This window comes from Dasypus novemcinctus, chromosome 18 (assembly GCF_030445035.2).
Source record: "Dasypus novemcinctus isolate mDasNov1 chromosome 18, mDasNov1.1.hap2, whole genome shotgun sequence".
Lineage (NCBI taxonomy): Eukaryota > Metazoa > Chordata > Mammalia > Cingulata > Dasypodidae > Dasypus > Dasypus novemcinctus.
The window spans coordinates 80214852-80234392 of NC_080690.1; the positions used below are offsets into that span (position 1 = coordinate 80214852).

At 49.1% G+C, this 19541-nt stretch overlaps 1 protein-coding gene across 3 annotated transcripts in view; it reads left to right on the forward strand.

The window, feature by feature from the left end:
• The first annotated feature begins 4751 nt into the window (after nt 1-4751).
• The window catches only part of BRSK1 (BR serine/threonine kinase 1), a 44623-nt gene continuing 29833 nt past the window's right edge, over nt 4752-19541 (forward strand). For 2 of the 3 annotated variants that reach the window (XR_009181671.2, XM_058280841.1), the window contains exons 1-4: nt 4752-5098; nt 6665-6759; nt 6850-6935; nt 8576-8716. Coding sequence is in view for 2 of the 3 variants with exons in the window: in XM_058280841.1 (XP_058136824.1) it covers nt 4963-5098; nt 6665-6759; nt 6850-6935; nt 8576-8716 (458 nt within the window). In the remaining variant the exon portion in view is untranslated. Of the gene's footprint in view, nt 5099-6664; nt 6760-6849; nt 6940-8575; nt 8717-19541 lie in introns of all 3 variants that reach the window. The other variant, XM_012523567.3, reaches the window with a different exon arrangement.

The window sequence follows — 19541 nt, forward strand, 5'->3', positions numbered from 1 at the left end:
GTAGGCCCCGCCCTCCGAGGCCACGCTCCGGGCCTAAGCCCCGCCCCTCGCGACCCGAATCGCGCGCCTAACGAGCTCCTCCTCCTCGACGCAAGCCCCGCCCCTGCCCCGGCGGGCGCCCCGCCGGCGGTGGGCCTCGCGGGTTGGCCCACACCCACACCCGTGTGCCCCGCCCCGATCCTAAGCTGCGCTCTCTCCCTTCCGGGCCTGGCCGCCACCTCAGGCTCCGCCCCTGTTCTAGGTCTTTCGGCCACTCCCGGTTAGGCCACGCCCCCTAGCAGGCCACGCCCCCTGGGCGAGCCAGAGGCTCCCTCCAGGCCCCGCCTCCCCACCCAAGCCTTGCCCCAATGTGCGTGTGTGTGCCGTGTGCATATATGTGCAGGTGTGTGGCATGTGTATGTGTGCGTGGTAGCTGTGGCATGTGGGTGGGCGGTGGCATATGTGTATGTGTGTGCAGGTCGTGTGCATGTGTGGTTTGCCGCGCACACGTGTGGAACTGTGTATGCCATGTACGTGTGTGTGCCTGGCCTGTGTGTGGTGTGTGTGCATAGCATGTACATGTGTTGGTATATGGTTGTGTGTGGCATGTGCGTGGCATGTTTATGCACTTGTGTTGTGTGTGGTGTGTGCATGGCACGTATGTGTGTGACATGTGCATGTGAGTGCATGGGATGTGTGAGTACGCAGCAGGTGTGTGCTGTGCATGCTGTATTGCACACACGTGTGACATATGTGTGGCCTTGTGTGGTGTGTGCGACCGTGTACATGTGTGTGGTGTGTGTGCATGGCATGGCACGAATATGGCATGTGTGTGCCACGTGTGACCCATGCAAGAGAGATGTCAGGCAGGGCCTGGGAGAAAGCCCCTGTGAGCCCCTCCTGGGTGCCTTCCCTACCGCTGCTCTAACAAATCGCCAGGAGCTGGGTGGCTTAAACCGCTCCCGTGTCCTTTCTTACAGTCCCGGAGGTCAGAAGTCCAGGTCATCTCATGGGCAGAAGTCAAGGCTGCGCTGCTTCCGGAGGCTGCAGGGGAGCCGGTGCTCCTGGCCTGTCCCAGCTTCCCGAGGCGGCCTGCCCTCCTTGGCTCGTGGCCTCCTCGCGCCACATCTTCCCTCCTGCCTCCTTTTTATTAGGAACTTTGCTCTGACACTGATGACGTCTGACCATCGCCTATCTCAAGGGCCTGGGCTTAATCCCATCTGCAAAGTTCCTTCTGCCATATAAGGTAGCAGGCACAGGGCTTGGGACATGGATATCGTTGGGGGGCATTATTCAGTCCCCCATCTACATGCACCTATGCACACATCTGTTTGTATGTATGATATATGTGTAACCCACAGGTATAAGTAACTTGTAATTGTATAATTGCATGTGTAACCCGATGGTCTCAATGAAAACTCTCAGGTACTCTATAAAAGCCGTAGTCTTTACAATAACTGATAGGTGGGGTGACCATATAAATTATCAGCTATAGCAAGACCCTGGAGAGTGAAAATGGACCTTAATAATACACCAAAACACCAGGCACCAACCCACCTCCTGGTCACCTGCTTTCCCTCACTGGCTGCCCTCGTCTCCCCCGACTCTCGCCCTCACTCACTCCCCTCCAGCCACACTGGCCCTTCCATGTTCCTCCCATACACCGGGCGCACACGCCTCAGGGCCTTGGCACATGCAGTGCCCTGGCCCCTGGCCTCCGTTTTCCTTCTGTATGCTCTCATTGGTCAGGTCTCTCCTGGAAACAGAATCTAACCAACACCACCCCCAGCCCTTCCTGTCCCACGTCCTGGCTGGAGTTTTCTTCTGCGCAAGTGCCAAAACTCTCTAAATAGCATAGAATATATTGGGGAGTGGATGTGGCTCAAGCAATTGAGTGCCTGCCTCCCACACGGGAGGTCCTGGGTTCAGTTCGTGGTGCCTCCTAAAACAAAGCCAAACAACAAGCAAACGAACCAAAAACCCAACTCAGGTGATGATGTGGCTCAGTGGTTGAGCACTGGCTCACTTGAACCTGGGAGCTCATGTGTGGGAAGCAGGCGCTCAACCACTTGAGCCACATACACTCCCATAATGTGTGTGTGTGTATTTTAAATTTATTTCTCCCCCCCCCCCCCCCGTTATCTGTTCTGTGTCCATTCCCTGTGTGTTCTGTGTCCACTTTCATTCTCGTCATGCAGCACTGGGAAACTGCATCTTTTTTTGTTGCGTCATCTTGCTGCGTCAGCTCTCCATGTGTGCGGCGCCACTCCTGGGTGGGCTGCGCTTTTTGTCCAGTGTAGCTTTCCTTACAGGGCGCACTCCTTGCACATGTAGCTCCTCTACATAGGGGGCACCCCTGTGTGGCACGGTGCTCCTTGCGTGCTGCAGCACTGCGCGTGGGCCAGCACACCACATGGGTCAGCAGGCCCTGGGTTTGAACCCTGCCTCCCATGTGGTAGGCAGACACTCTATCCATTGAGCCACAACCCCTTCCCCATAATGTATATTTTGTTGTGTGTCTTGTTGACAACATCTCGCCCTCTAGAATGGAAGTGCCACAGGGCAGGGGCTTCTGGTGTGCTAGCCAGTGCTGCACCCACGTAGAAGAGCGCCTGCCTCAGGCTGGGGCCTCGGTAAGGACTCGCGGCTCACCAGGAATTCCACAGGAGCCAAAGGGCTCAGGGGTGCGCGCTGCGGGCGGCTTGGGGAGTAACTGGGTGCCTCACACCTTGGGGTGCCTGATAGGAACTGGGGCCGTCTGGCAACCTGGTGCAGGACCACGGCTGTGTGCTACAGCGGGGACGAGGGATTATATTGGAGCCCAAATGACCATCTAGGTGACCCCGCTGCAGACGCAGGGAATAGAGAGGGTTCTGGAAAGTCACGAGGACTTCCAGAAGTTTCTCTGCAGAAGCGCTGAGGCACCTGGATGGAGGTGTAGGTCCAGGAGGACCGCCAACGACGCACCCTGGGCTCTGGGTGGATTGGGGGGCCGATGCTGGTGGGGACACAGACCTGGCCCAAGGAGATCCAGGCAGGTGGGCTTGGGGGTCGGGTCAGCAATTCCCCCATCCTTCCCTCGCTATGCCTGTCTCCATCTGCCTCTGATTCCTGGTCTCTGTCCCTCTGAGCTGTCCCCCTCTTCCAGCGCCTGTCCCCCCACCTGTCTGTACTTCTGCAGCCCCCACACCATCCCTCTCTTTGCCTCCCCCCATAGGTCTTTTTCTCTACATCTCTGTCTCTTTAGCTGTTTACCCCTTCCCTCTCTCCACCCATCTTTGTTTTTCTCCCCCCATTTCTTCCCATTTCAGTCTCAACTTTTCTCCTCTCTTCCATCCTTCTGCTACGCCTCACCTGTCTTTCCTTTTGTCTGTCCCTATCTCTCTATTTTCTTTTTAATTAGAGGAGTTACAGGTTTACAGAAAAATCATGCAGAAAGCGCTGAGTTCCCATATGCCCATCCCATTAGTAACACTTTGCCTGAGTGTGGCTCCTTGGTGACCACGGATGAGAGAATATTATAATTTCACTATGAACTATAGTTCATAGTTTACATTCGGGCTTGCTGTTTCTGCTGTACAGGCCTATGCTGATGTTTTTAAAATTTTAACATTTGTATTCTAGTAACACATATACGCCCGGAAGATTTCCCTTTAACCACATTCGCATGCATACACCAGTGCGGCTGATCACCGCGGCGATGCTGGGCTCCCATCGCCCTTTCCTACATCCCTCTATTTTCTCTAGTTTGCCCCGCACCTCTGGCTCTCTACCATTCCCCTTTCTCTCCCGCCTCTCCCCATGTCTATTAGTTTTCCCATCACCTTCCCTCCCACCTGCCTCCACTCTTCCCCAGCTCGTCCTCCACCCCGTTGTCCTCTGCGCCTCCCGCTTCTGTCCCTCCCGGTGACTTCTCCATCCCCCTCCTGTCTCTCCCTCTCTCTACCTTGCCACCGCCGCCTCTCTCCCACCCCTCCGGCGGCCCCTCTCTCCGTCCCCACCCGGACTCGGTGCACCTCGGCCCTGCCGCTCCCCGGCATCTCCCTGCCTCGGTTTCCCTCCTGCGCGCTCCTGCCCGCCCTGCTGGGGGTGCCCCGTCCCCAACCGTCTCCCGCCGGTCCCCGGCATCTCCCTGCCTCGGTTTCCCTCCTGCGCGCTCCTGCCCGCCGTGCTGGGAGTGCCCTGTCCCCAGCCGTCTCCCACCGGTCCCCATCTCCTTGGTGCGCCCGCGCCCGGGGCCCCGCCGGTCCCCAGCTCCTTTGTGCGCCCGCGCCCGGGGCCCCGCCGGTCCCCAGCTCCTTTGTGCGCCCGCGCCCGGGGCCCCGCCGGTCCCCAGCTCCTTTGTGCGCCCGCGCCCGGGCCGGCCGCCCGGCCCGCTCCATCCTCGCCCGCAGCCTTCCCCCGCCTCTCCCAGCATCCCTCCATCCCGCGCTGCCTCCGCCCACCCCCTCTGCATCCCTCCAGCCGCCAGGCCCGCCCCCTGCCCCCCGCCCCCCCTCCGAAAGGGTTAACTTTGGGGAAGGGCCCGGAGTCCCCGGATGGTGATGTCAGCGTGCCGGAGAGAAAGGACGAGGTGGCGGGGGGAGGCGGAGAGGAGGAGGAGGCGGAGGAGAGAGGGCGCGTGGGGGGGCGGGGGGGACCTCGGCCTGCAGCGTCCGCCGGCCCGCACCTCGGACCCCCCCGGCGGGGGGAGGCGCAGGAAGGGGGGGGAGGCCGGGGAAGGGCTGGGGAGGGGGGGCCGCGCAGCCCCCCCGGGCCATGCTGACTCCCGGGGCCTGACCCCCCCCGGGCCAGCCCCCCCTCCCCCAGCTCCGCGGCCCGCCGACGAGGGGGGCCCAGCCCAGGCCCCTGGGGACCCCCGGAGACGTGGGGGGCAGCCGGGGGGGCCGGGACGGAGCGGTCGCCGGCCCCCACCGGAGGGACGGGGCTACCGGCCGCAGGGGGGGCGGCCGGGGGGCCGGTCGGGCCGGGGCCAAGGGCACCATGTCGTCCGGGGCCAAGGAGGGGGGCGGGGGCTCCCCAGCCTACCACCTCCCCCACCCACACCCACACCCACCCCAGCACGCCCAATATGTGGGTCCCTATCGGCTGGAGAAGACGCTCGGCAAAGGACAGACAGGTGAGCCGGCGGGCAGGGGGGGCACCGGGGGCGGGGGCAGGGGGCTGGGGGCAGAGGGCCGGCCTGCAGGGTATTCAAAGGGCAGGGGCTGGCCACCCAGCCCTGGGGTCCCCCGGTACAGAAGGGTCCCCAGGATGGAGGGGGCTGGGGGCTCCTGCTCCAGGGTTTTGGAGAAGGCAGGGCTGGGGACTGGGGTTCTCAGATCTGAGAGAGGAGGCCTGCCTGGTCAGAGGGAGGAGGGCTGGGGGTCTGGACGCCTGAGTCTGAGGGAGGAGGGACTGGGGGTCTGGACGCCTGAGTCTGAGGGGGGAGGACCTGGGGGTCTGGACGCCTGAGTCTGAGGGAGGAGGGCTGGGGGTCTGGACGCCTGAGTCTGAAGGAGGAGGGCTGGGGATCTGGACGCCTGGTCTGAGGGAGGACAGCTGGGGGCCCAGTGCTGCAAGCCCATTGGGGGAAAGGCTGGAGGGGCTGCAGGACTTGGGATGGAAGGCCCTCCGGCCTGCGGGCGGGGAGCGGCGGGGACTGGACTGCGCTGCTGCAGTGCCCCCGCAGGCGCGTCCCGGGAGCCTCCTCCCTCGCGCTGGGCTGGAGCCGAGCAGGGCCGCTCCCTCTCCCGGCAGACAGCTGGGCCGGCGGGCGTGCAGCCCCTGGGGACCCCAGCATTCTCCCCCCTCCCCCGCACCTGGCTAAGGGTGGGACCCAGGGATGGAGAGGTAGAAAGAGGGTTGTGACAAGGGAACCCCCAGGCGCATCAGTGGGAAAGGGGCTCACCCTTCGCTGCTCCAAAGGGGGTCCCGGGCCGCAGCCCCTTGCCTGCGGAAGGGCTGAGCAGGAAGGGCCCCAGCAGTGGGTACAGAGGTGGGCCCAGGGTCTGTGCTGACGCTGACGGCCAGGACTGCAGGAAGAGGAGAGGGTCAGAGCCCCAACCCTGGTGGGGAGCTGTGCAGGGGGCTGGCGGGGGGGGGCCTGGGTCTGAGGGAGGAGGGGCTGGGGTGAGGAAAGGTCTGGACTATTGGGGATTTGCATGCTGACAGCTACACCTGCTACTGAAAGACCATCAGAAGAGGGCACTGAAGGCTTAGGGCTGGGGAGTAGGTGGAGGATGGTAAGGAGGAGGTTCTATTAGTTGGGAGACGGAGCTGCCCAGAGATCAGGACTGAATTGCAGGGGGTTCAGGATCTGGTGGGTTCAGAGCGAGAGGTTTGAAGCAAAGAGACTGGGAAAGCCAAGACGATGGAGTCACCAGGAGGGAAGCATCTGCAGAGAGACAATCAAGCAGGCAGACTTGAAGGGCAGAGAATCGGGTGAGATCTAGGGTGGCGGGTGGGTGGACCGGGCGTTTGGGAAAATGGACAATCAGAAGCAATAGAAGCCAGGGAGTGGGAAGGGATTGTATTTCATGGGAATGGGAGCCACGGCCCCCAAGAGTTCAGGTCGGGGTGATTCAGGCCCCTGTTCAACAGCCTGCATGGGAAGGAGGAGGGAGAGGGTGGCTGGGGTGGGTGGGTGGGGGGGTGTCCGAGGAGCTGGGGGAATGCATCGCCTGTTTCAATCCCGCGCGCCCAGGGCTGGTTAAACTCGGGGTCCACTGCATCACGGGTCAGAAGGTCGCCATCAAGATCGTGAACCGGGAGAAGTTGTCGGAGTCGGTGCTGATGAAGGTGTGTGTGGTGGGGGTGGGGGGCCCTTGGGGGCTGGGTGCGGGGAGGGAGGCCTCATGACCTCTGTGCCTTTGTCACCCCCCAACCCAGGTGGAGCGGGAGATCGCCATCCTAAAGCTCATCGAACACCCTCACGTCCTCAAGCTCCATGACGTCTACGAGAACAAGAAATATTTGTAGGTATTTATAGACACCCGGCCCCCCATCCTTCCTCCCCAGGTGCTAGGGTGGGACTTGTGGGGCCCGAGGAAGCTTCAGGTCTCTTGGCCTGGCCACCGGAGGCCAGATCTGCCGAGTGCACGGGGGTGCCCCGATAAACACGGGTCACCCTTGTTCCCACACAGACCCCGGACCTGATGCTGAGGGCCGGACCGCCCCAGGAACAGGCCGTCCTGGGTGGGCTCCCAGGGGCCACGTCCCCCCTTCCTCCCCAGCCTGGCCCTTGCCCTACTGCGCCGCAGGGAACACCTCTCTCCCCCGATCCAGACCCCGGTTGCTAAGGGCAGATGCCCCCGGTTGCTAAGGCCATGGGCTTCACAAGGCCTGAGGCCCTGCCAGTCCACCTCTTCCCAGATCCCACCCTGGGGCATCAGGGACCCCTCCTTCCCCAACATAACGCTGTGCCGTATGGCCGGACACCCCAACAATGGGCCCCCTTAAGAGTTCCTAGTCTCTCTCTCAGTTGGTTACCCCCCAGGAAGGATGGCGGTGGGGTCCAGCTGTCCTCCAGAGAATGGGCCTTTGTCTGGGCTCTGGTGACCCAAGGGACAGCTGGGCCGGGCTGCAGGAGAGGGGACAGCCCTCCTGCCCGGCCAGGCTTCGGGCCGGGCTGACTCCATTTCCCTCGGTGGCTAGGACAGGCCCCCCACCCCCGTGCGAAGCCGCTTCAACCCTAGAGCAGTGGGAGCTGTTCCCAGGCTTCCCCAGGTGGGGCGGCAGGAGGGGAGGCTGTTGCCCCGGGGGGCGCTCCCACTCCCACTCCCCAGGGACAGACCCCGGGGGCTCGGGCGTAGCAGAGGCGTTCCCCTCCCACGGCTCCCACGGCTCCCAGGGAATTGGACTCTGTTTTCCAGAAACTCATAGACGTTGAGCTTTTGTTTCTCAGGCGCTGACGGGAATTAGAGTTTTAGCCTCCTACCGCCTGATGGGATTTGGGATCTTTAGTTTCCAGGTGACTGATGGGAATTGGGAGTCTTCACGTCCCAGAGGCTGATGGGAGCTGAGAGGCTTTTTTTTAATCCCCAAAGGCTGATGGGAGTTGTAGTCTTCATGTGCCAGAGGCTGATGGGAATTGAGAGGGTTTTTTTTAACCCCTCAGGGGCTGATGGGAGTTGTAGTCTTTAGCTCACAGAAGTTGACTTTTGTTGGTGCACGCTGCGAATGCCATTGCCCAGGATAGATGAGAATTCTTTATCTGCATCCCATTGTAAATGGCATGGGAAGCTTGGCTTTCCAGAGGCCAATGGGAATCTCTATCTCCCAGGGGCCCAGGAGACCTGGGGTCTCTGAATGTCACCCTAATGTTAATGGCGCTGCCTTATCTCCTGAGACAACCAGCAGTCCAAGTACAGCCTTGGCCCCCCAAAGCCCATGGGGAGGCTGTGCTGCCCAAGCCTGGTGGGAATCGAGTTTCCGTTTCCCAGAGCTCTGGGAACCGGCGTCTCTTCCTCTCCGGGTCGCAGGGGAGCTGGATTCTGACCCCAGGGGCCAGTGGGAGCCGAGTCTTGGTCTGGGCGAGGGCTGACGGAAGGGGAGAGCAGGCCCTTTGGGCCCCACATGGTCCCCTTCCAGCCCTCCACCCCCTCGTGTCCCCCAGGTACCTGGTCCTGGAGCACGTTTCTGGGGGCGAGTTGTTCGACTACCTGGTAAAGAAGGGGAGACTCACCCCCAAGGAGGCCCGGAAGTTCTTCCGCCAGATCGTGTCGGCGCTGGACTTCTGCCACAGCTACTCCATCTGGTGAGGGGGCGGCCGGGACCCGCGTGCCGATGCGGGGCAATGTGGTGCGGCCCCAGACGAGTCTGTGCCGTTGTCCTTGTGGAGGGACAGTTCACGCCCCATGCATCTCACCGTTGGGAGTGTCCACCTCAGTGGGGTCTAGGATGTCCCGCCTTGTGCATCCACCACCACCGTCTACTTTTAGAACATCTGCAGCTCCCCAAAGACAAACCCCGCCCCCACTGGCAGTCCCTCCCCGTTTCCCCACCCCAGCCTCCGGCACCCACCACTCTGCTCTGTCTCTAAGGATCTGCCTATTCTGGACGTCTCAAGGAATGGGATGATACAGCGTGTGGCCTTTCTGTGTCTGGCTTGCTTCACTCAGCATAATGCTTTCAAGGTTCCTCCGTGTTGTAGCATTTGTCAGAACTTCATTCCTTTTTAGGGCTGAATACCATTCCATTGTATGGATAGACCACATTCTGTTTGTTCATCCGTTGGACATTTGGGTTGTTTTCCCCTTTTGAGCTATTAAGAATAATGCTTCCATACACATACACATACATGTACAAATTTTGCATCAACGTATGTTTTCAGTTGTCTTGGGGATACACCTAGGAGCAGAATCGCAGGACCATATGGCAACTCAGTGGTTCACGTTTGCGGGGGCTCCCAGACTGTTTTGCACAGCAGCTGCACCATTTTGCTTCCCTACCAGTAGTGTACAGGGTTCCAGTTTCTTCACATCTTCCCCAGCTGTTATTATCTATCATCCTAAGGGGTATAAAGTAGTATCTCCTTGTGGGTTTTTTTTTTAACTTTATTTTATACATTTTATAATTGAAAATATAAACAATTTAAAAAAAGAAAGCACAGTTGAATAAAAACATCCATTTCTCAATTAAATGTACTGGATACATTAAAAAAATTTTTTGAATCATACACTATGTTACACAATGTATTTGATTTATAGTAAGGCAATCATACAGTATTTGTCCTTTTCTTTACTTATTTATTTTTTTAATTTTTTTATTGTCTATTTGTCCTTTTGTGTCTGGCTCGCTTTGCTCAACATAATGTCTTCCAGGTTCATCTGTGTTGTCATATGTTTCACAACTTCATTTCTTCTTACAGCTGCATAATATTCCATCCTGTGAATACGCACTACAGTTTGTTTATCCATTCATCTGTTGATGGACACCTGGGTTGTTTCCAACTTTTGGCAATCATGAATAATGTCACTATGAACATTCATATGCAGATGTCTATTTGTGTCACGGCTCTCAGTTTTTCTGATTATATACCCAGTAGTGGTATTGCAGGGTCACATGGCAAGTCTATATTCAACTTCTTTAGGAACTGCCGAACAGTCCTCCACAGTGGCTGTCCCATTCTGCATTCCCACCAACAGTGAATAAGTGTTTCTGTCTCTCCACATCCTCTCCAACACTTGTAGTTCTTTTTATTTATTTATTTTATTTCTCTCCCCTTCCCCTCCGCCAGTTGTCTGCTCTCTTTGTCCATTCACTGTGCGTTCTTCTGTGTCCACCTGTATTCTGTCAGCGGCACTGGGAATCTGTGTCTCTTTGTGTTACGTATCTTGCTGCATCAGCTCTCTGTGTATGCGGCGCCACTCCTGGGCAGGCTGTGCTTTTTTTTTGCACAGGGCAGTTCTCCTTGCAGGGCGCCCTCCTTGTACGTGGGGCTCCCCTACACGGGGGACACCCTTGCGTGGCACAGCACACCTTGCGTGCATCAGCACTGTACGTGGGCCAGCTCCACACAGGTCAGGAGGCCATGGGTTTGAACCCTGGATCTCCCATGTGGTAAGCAGATGCTCTATCCGTTAAGGCACATGCGCTTCCCCTCTGTCTTTTTAATTGTGGTCTTTCTGATAGGTGTGACTGATATCTCATTGTAGTTTTGATTGCATTTCCCTAGTCATTAGTGATGTTGAACATTTCTTCATGTGTTTTCTTTGCCATTTGTATTTCTTCAAAAGTTTATTCAAGTCTTTTGCCCATTTTTTAGTTTAGTCATTTGTCTTTTTATTGCTGAGTTGTAATCTCTATATATCCTGGATATTAAACCCTTATCTGACATGTGATTTCCAAATATTTTCTCCCACTGAGTTGGCTGCCTTCTCACCCTTTTGACAAAGTCCTGGGAGGTACAGTAGTGTTTGATTTTGAGGGGTCCTATTTATCTATTTTTTCTTTTGTTGTGCATGCTTTGGGTATAAGGTCCAAAAAACCGCCACCTACTACAAGGTCTTGAATACTTTTCCCTACATTTTCTTCTAGTAGCTTTATTGTCCTGGCTTTTATATTTAGGTCTTTGATCCATTTTGAGGTGATTCTTGTATAAGGAGTGAGATAGGGGTCCTCTTTCATATTTTTAGTTACAGATATCCAGTTCTCCCAGCACCATTTATTGAAGAGACAGCATCGTCCCATTAACATTAACTTGGTAGATTTGCCTCATTGTGGTTTTGATTTGTCTCTCCTTAATGGCAAATGTTGTTGAGCCTTTTTCATGTGCTGTTAGCCATTTGTGTATCTTATTTGGAAAAATATCTATTCAGATCCTTTGCCCATTTTTCAGTTGGGTTGTCTTTTTTCTAATATTGGGTTTTAGGAATTATCTATTTACTCCAGATACAAACCCTTTATCAAATATATATTTTGCAAGTGTTTTCTCCCAGTCTATGACTTGCTTTATATTTGCATAACGATGCCTTGTGAAAAGCAAAAGTTTTCAATTTTTAATGAACTAATTTGATTGTTTTTTTAGCTCATGCTTTTTCTGTCTTAAGAAACCTTTGCCCAAACTGAGGCTACTAGAAGTTTCTGCTGTTTTTTCCTAAAAGTTGTATGATTTTAGCTGTTGTGTTTAGGTCTGTGATCCACTTCCAGATAATTTTTTGTGCATAGCGTGAGTAAGGGCAGGTGTTCATATTTTGCATATGAATGTCCAAATATTCCAGCATCATTTTCTGAAAAGATTATCCTTTCCCTCACAGAGTTGCCTTCAGTCCCCAAATAAGATTTTAAATATGCAGCTGTGAAATAACCAGCCGCAGCACAAAACGGTGACTCCAGCGCGTTTTTAGCCTCACCTCTGCCCACCTCTCTCTCGGGGGTGCGAGCTGGCGATGGGTTGGGGGTCAGGGCAGAGGGGCTCAGATTTGGGGATGAAAAGGCAGCCCTTTCCCCTTTCCAGCACTTCCCTCCTGAGCTGGCCTGAAAACCCTGACGTTAGAAGCACTGACCTCCAGGGGGCGATGTTCAAAATCTTTGCCGCCAGGGATGACCCAGTTCCTGATCACTCAAAATAGAGCCTGCAGTGCCCCAGCCCTTCCAGCGTGGGGACAGGGGTCCAGAGGCCAGTACCCCGGTGGCCTAGACAGTGATGGACTTGGGGCAGCAGTGTTGTTATTGTTAAGGATGAAAATGTGTCGATATTTTAAGAACCAGCTAACAACACCACGCTTGCCTCAAAAGATCCCACTTTATACATATTCCAATATTTGTGGCTAAGAGGGGCAGGGTCTGAAAAGGAACTGTCCTGAAGTGTGTTGCAACATGGGGGATCCCTGAGGGCGTCGTGGCGGGAAATTAACAGAGGCAGAGGACAGATGTCGTACTGTTGTAGAATTTGAGAGAAGTTCAATTACTTGAGTATAGAGAGGCCAGGACTCAGGAATGATTTTGAGAAGGAAAAATGGTTTTGTTGATGGCCGGCCGGACTCGGGAACCTTCTGTTTGAATCCCGAGCCCCGAACAAGATTTTTTAGTCCCTTTTATACAGAGAGGAAAGGCCAAATGGTCCTTTTGTTTCAGTTCTCAATAGGCTTGAATTAGCATATATTTCCACACCTTAGTAAGCTCTTAGCATGGACCTCAGGCATTCAATAAGCTTTTAGCATAGTTGCTTTGCATTTCCCCTGAATACTTAAAGTTTATAGACCTTGCATTGTTAAACTGTCTCCTGCTCACCAAGGGCAGGACTGCAACCTTTCATCATCCCACACCCACAAGTCAGATAGTTTAGGTTATCTCTGAAGAGACAAAGAGCCTGCCACCCATAGCCCACATCATTTCCCCCCTTTGCCAAAGTTTAACTTGCTAAGCTTTGGCATAATTATTGTTGGAGCTATGAGGTGGATGGCTGTTTGTTGTTTTGATTGATTATTTATCAATCTTTAGTGTAGCATCCAGGACTGTTTTTAAGAGTTTAGAAGTTTTCATTCTGGACAGCAGAATCCTGGGGCGGGGGCCTCCTGCAGTCATCCTGTGGCCACCGGCGCTCACATGGATTTCCAGTCAGGTTCCAGATCCATCTATTAATTTTATTTTACCCTTGAAGAGTTTACACCTTTAATTTAAAAGGGGTGCTGAAGGGAGACGGATCTCTTTTCTGTAACTGCTTCCTGCTGGCCATGGGCTGTAGTCATTGCCTAATAAGGTGTAAAACTCTTAATTTATTCTAACTGGGGGAAGATGGATCTGGCATTCTGTACGAAGTTGGATGAAGTCTTCATATGGTTAATAAGATGTTCACTCTGAAAGAAACAAACTTAATTAAAAATTTGGAATACCCGTTTTTAAAAGAGGACACATTGGATTACAGAGGTAGACAAGGTTAGGTGCCTATAAAGATGGCACCCCTTAAAAGCTGGTGGGAACAGCATATATATTCTTTTTTAAGTTATTCATCTTTAGAGAGAAACTGCAACAGACACTTAGCTTTGTCTGAAGACACATTCCAAGCTGTTCAATGATTGGCACTCATTCGCTCTGTCAGATGCTCCTGGTGAACTGGCACTCCTTGGGCAACTGGCTTCACTCAGGATTAGAACACTAAGTTGGAAATTCTCTTCGTTTTTACCTGTGGGAGTGATCAGAACTACAGAATAAAGGTTTTTTTTTTACACCTTGGTTTTAATTGTACAATTTCTAGCAATTTTGACTTGTTCAATAGGTGACTCACCATCAGCAAGCAAGCCTCACCTTTGCTACACAGCAGAGTACAGTAGAATATAGAAGTTGACTGAGACTGGCTGAGACTGCCACCTTATTCTATAGACATGTTTTTAACTGTTTAGAAAATGATTTTACCAGGAACTTAACATGTCTAATATACTTCTGCACTTGATCCAAAATAGAAAAGATAACATTACAATTATTAGGCATATATTTAGTACAGGATAAAAGTACAGCACTTAATATTAACTAATGTATTACTTAATGCATAAGGATTCAGAGTTGCAATTATTAGTTTTGAGTTTCAGGTTTGTAATACCTTACATGTTATCTCTCCATGAGAGCAGGCCATAATGCCAATTGTGTTTAAGTTTCACTTACAGTATCCTGGTATCATGGCTCCACTTAGCATGTTCTTCAATGCAGTGAGCAAGTCGCAGCATCCTTGATCTTAGAGAGAATTTCCAGTATTCTACTAGCCTGGTGCATAGTGCTCTCTGGCACTATGGAACAGTGCCAGTCTGGAGGCGATATCCATTGTACACTTGGCTGTACCGAGTCATCATTGGCTGCTGCAGGAGCTTGAAACTGCAACGTAGTTTCCATCGACTTCAGGAGCAGAACCAGAGGCTGATATAGCAAATATTTTTAATTGAGGGGTCAGTGACCAGCCTAGCCAGTAACTCACATGGAGAGGCCACCTGTAATGTATTCAAGGCCTGGTTTGAATGCACAAGAGTTTGACAATGTTAAAGTTTATTCCTTGTTTTTATATATATTTTAAACAACTTAATGCAACACATATATCAAATGACTGTTCACTTACACAATTTTACTATGAAGATAACAGTAGGTACTTTAGTAATAGAAGAAAAATATTATTTTTCATTTTTAAAATGAAAACAGAAAATTTCCAATAGAATCAAGATAACTTTTTATTACCATTTACTTAAATATGTACTTTGCGGTGGTCTTCAGACAGGTTTTATTATCATTAAGTTATTTCTGCTACCAATACCAATCTAAGTTTTAGTTAACAATGACTTCTAGAACTAGAACTATTTAAACATTTTCAGTTTGGCAGATGTTTTACAACCTCCTTATAATTGACTATAACCACATTAACTAGACACCTCATGTTTAAATAAACTTATTAAATTACAATTACCAAAGAAATTTACTCTATTTATTTAAGAGAGCATATCTACAATCTTTTTCCTTTAGCCTAATTTCACCAATGTGAACTTACAATTTTCATTACTCTAAAGATTTTGTATATATAATGTTAATTTAGTTTATAAATTAACTATGGGAGATTACACTCAAGTTAAATAAAATTGAAACCATAATAGTTTATGCAAGGAATGTTCTCTTTTTCCCTTACAGGAAGCTAAAAACTTCTTTAAGTTATGAAAATTAATAATTTAAAAGCATACTGATTACCAGGTTTTAAAACAGATTACACAATTACTTAATTTTTAAAATCATAACCCAGGAAAGATCTCTCTATAGTTTTTATGGACTTTCCTTTACTTACTGAAATTTGTTAATAGAGCCACTAATTACCTTTATTTTGTTGGAAAGAAATCTTCTGGAAGAAAATAAGGCTCACCAGATTGTGGAGAAGAAAAAAATTTATTCTCAATCTTGCAAGAAGGGGCACAGAGCCAGATATGGCTGGTGCCCCGAACAAAGAAAAATGACACAATTTATACCCCTAAGCCTAGCATGCAAGCTCTTCCTCTGTTTTTCATAGATTGGATACTTCAGAAGTTACAGTTTATCTGAAATCTAACTTTCCCACACAAAAGTTTGTGATTTAACTGCTTCCTCTATCACATTCCAACCATTTTAGTTTTTACCTGCTCCCCTTTGTCAAATAAGGAATAGAATTTAGTGCTGAAATGGCACTGACTTAGCTCCTTCTTGGGCATCCTTCCACTGCCCATAGGACTGGCCTAAACCGGTCTCCTCCACTGCTGTCCAACCCGGGAGTGGGAGACTGAGGCAGCAGGCCGCCGGGTTACATCAACATTTTTCTTATGTGAAAATTAACCTAATCTTTGTTTTTTACATTTTATGGCTGACAAAAGGTTTAAACTGGGAAATTACCAGGCAAACTGATTCTTAATTCCCTAGCCTAGTAGATAGGTTTAATCTGCTACACTTAGTCTTGCCTTTAAAGCTCTTGCAAAGAGGAGGCCCTTTCCCAATTGTTTCTATAATCAGATTTCTATGACTTTTTCATCCTGCTTAGTTTAATTTGGGCTTTAAGGATATTTATTTACATATATAACTGCATATTTAATTAACAATTTGGATAGAGCTCTTTTAAGAATTTTCATTTGTTAATTTGATATTATTATCCCAATGTATGAAGACATACACTGAGCAAATGGGCAGACACAAAGAGTTAGACACAGAAACAAAACTCATTGATATTATTTATAATTTGCATTATTCTGTATACTGTTTAGCTTAATTTGGGGTCCTGAAATATATATTACTTGTAACTACATGTTTAACCTCAACAATTTGAGCAAATAGGCAGACAGGAATAGTTTGACACAACAACATGACTTTAGTTACTTTAAACTTCTAATTCTTACAAAACAAGTGTGACTGCAAAACATTTCAAAGACTCTTGAAACTCTTCTTAATTTGCACTATGACTGTGCAGTTTTATACTATGACCATGCAGTTTTACACAAGAATTTTCTTTCTTAATGGATTGTAACCAAAATGTTCTCAATGCTTTAGCACTATTTTTTTGTTTCAGAACTTTATATTTTACTTTGAATCTAGCAGAATTTTGGATAAGCAACAAGATTAATTTTATATATATTTACTGAGGCTATTTGAAGCCTCAGGGAGACAGACTGCTTTCTCTCATGAATTGCCACTCTTAGGAACACTGACTGTCAAGGCAGGAGACTTCTCCCCCTCCACCCCCCCTTTTTGATTTTGGAGATAATAAAACTCCAGTGGTCATTTAACCTTATTCCATCACGCAGCAATTTATTTAGTTTACACTTGAATTCATAAGAGAAAGGGTTACTAATACCAGGAGAGGAGACAGTGATGTCCCAGCTCTTCTCAATTATGAAATAACCATAGGCAAAGGCAAAGGGTGAGGTTAGGCTTGAAGTAACCATAAACAAAGGAAAGGTTAGTTTAGAATTTACACTTAAATAATAGTTTCAGGCTAAATTCACCCAGCTATAATTTCAGTTATTGTCTTTCCACTGTTTTATAATATAAATGCATTTATAAATGATTTTAACTCTTAGTTACAGTTTTTATTAATTTTTTTAAAACCTATTAATTTTATAACACCTTTAAATACCTTTCATTCGACTTATAACATTAAATGAACTTAACTATTACTTTAATTTTTCCTTTAAAGTAAAACAATAAATCTCTTGCAGTTAGTTTGAAATAAAAAGCTACTTTTCAGGATTTGATTTCTAGAACATAAATGTTCTTTTAAAAGAGGTAAGACTCTTCTTCAAACACTGAGGAAATGATGAGGTTAAAGCACAAGAAACTATTTTGATAAAAGATTTTCTTTGTATATTGATCTTACTCAATTTTAATCATAAAAATTTTCCTTCCACAAACCTTCTACACTTTCAGTATTCATTCAGGTTTTGTCCCACACTCTACTCTTTCCAATAATCAATCATTTTATCTTAGGACAAAATCATCTTATGTTTCCTTAACAATAAAAACACACTCCATATATCCCACATACTAAGTTACCAGGCAAACTTCTTACAACATATAATTGCCACTAATACTAAACAAGCTTGTTAAAATAATGAACAATTCTTCACTTTAAATACTTAGTAGCATGTAATACCAGAAACAGTTTTTTTGGAAGCAAGTTGGCAGGGGAGACTGGCTGCCGAATAAGTTTGTTATAAAATTGCCTTTTATTATTATTATTATCAATTCAGTTTTTGTTAAATAATGACTTTCTGCAATTAGCCATTTAAATACCTTAATTTAAACAATGCTTTGTAAAACTTTTATAATTATTTATACCCTTAAGACAAATTTTACCTTCACAGAACACATTCTCTTACTTAAAGTTACTACAATACCTTCTAAGAACCTGGGCAGAATGCAAAGGTATTTTGGCTTTGACACCCTATGGAGGGAACTTTACTGCATTTATTCTGATTCTGCTTTTCACCCCCTTCACTTCCCCCCTTCCAGCGTGGGGACAGGGGTCCAGAGGCCAGTACCCCGGTGGCCTAGACAGTGATGGACTTGGGGCAGCAGTGTTGTTATTGTTAAGGATGAAGATGTGTCGATATTTTAAGAACCAGCTAACAACACCACGCTTGCCTCAAAAGATCCCACTTTATACATATTCCAATATTTGTGGCTAAGAGGGGCAGGGTCTGAAAAGGAACTGTCCTGAAGTGTGTTGCAACATGGGGGATCCCTGAGGGCGTCGTGGCGGGAAATTAACAGAGGCAGAGGACAGATGTCGTACTGTTGTAGAATTTGAGAGAAGTTCAATTACTTGAGTATAGAGAGGCCAGGACTCAGGAATGATTTTGAGAAGGAAAAATGGTTTTGTTGATGGCCGGCCGGACTCGGGAACCTTCTGTTTGAATCCCGAGCCCCGAACAAGATTTTTTAGTCCCTTTTATACAGAGAGGAAAGGCCAAATGGTCCTTTTGTTTCAGTTCTCAATAGGCTTGAATTAGCATATATTTCCACACCTTAGTAAGCTCTTAGCATGGACCTCAGGCATTCAATAAGCTTTTAGCATAGTTGCTTTGCATTTCCCCTGAATACTTAAAGTTTATAGACCTTGCATTGTTAAACTGTCTCCTGCTCACCAAGGGCAGGACTGCAACCTTTCATCATCCCACACCCACAAGTCAGATAGTTTAGGTTATCTCTGAAGAGACAAAGAGCCTGCCACCCATAGCCCACATCATTTCCCCCCTTTGCCAAAGTTTAACTTGCTAAGCTTTGGCATAATTATTGTTGGAGCTATGAGGTGGATGGCTGTTTGTTGTTTTGATTGATTATTTATCAATCTTTAGTGTAGCATCCAGGACTGTTTTTAAGAGTTTAGAAGTTTTCATTCTGGACAGCAGAATCCTGGGGCGGGGGCCTCCTGCAGTCATCCTGTGGCCACCGGCGCTCACATGGATTTCCAGTCAGGTTCCAGATCCATCTATTAATTTTATTTTACCCTTGAAGAGTTTACACCTTTAATTTAAAAGGGGTGCTGAAGGGAGACGGATCTCTTTTCTGTAACTGCTTCCTGCTGGCCATGGGCTGTAGTCATTGCCTAATAAGGTGTAAAACTCTTAATTTATTCTAACTGGGGGAAGATGGATCTGGCATTCTGTACGAAGTTGGATGAAGTTTTCATATGGTTAATAAGATGTTCACTCTGAAAGAAACAAACTTAATTAAAAATTTGGAATACCCGTTTTTAAAAGAGGACACATTGGATTACAGAGGTAGACAAGGTTAGGTGCCTATAAAGATGGCACCCCTTAAAAGCTGGTGGGAACAGCATATATATTCTTTTTTAAGTTATTCATCTTTAGAGAGAAACTGCAACAGACACTTAGCTTTGTCTGAAGACACATTCCAAGCTGTTCAATGATTGGCACTCATTCGCTCTGTCAGATGCTCCTGGTGAACTGGCACTCCTTGGGCAACTGGCTTCACTCAGGATTAGAACACTAAGTTGGAAATTCTCTTCGTTTTTACCTGTGGGAGTGATCAGAACTACAGAATAAAGGTTTTTTTTTTACACCTTGGTTTTAATTGTACAATTTCTAGCAATTTTGACTTGTTCAATAGGTGACTCACCATCAGCAAGC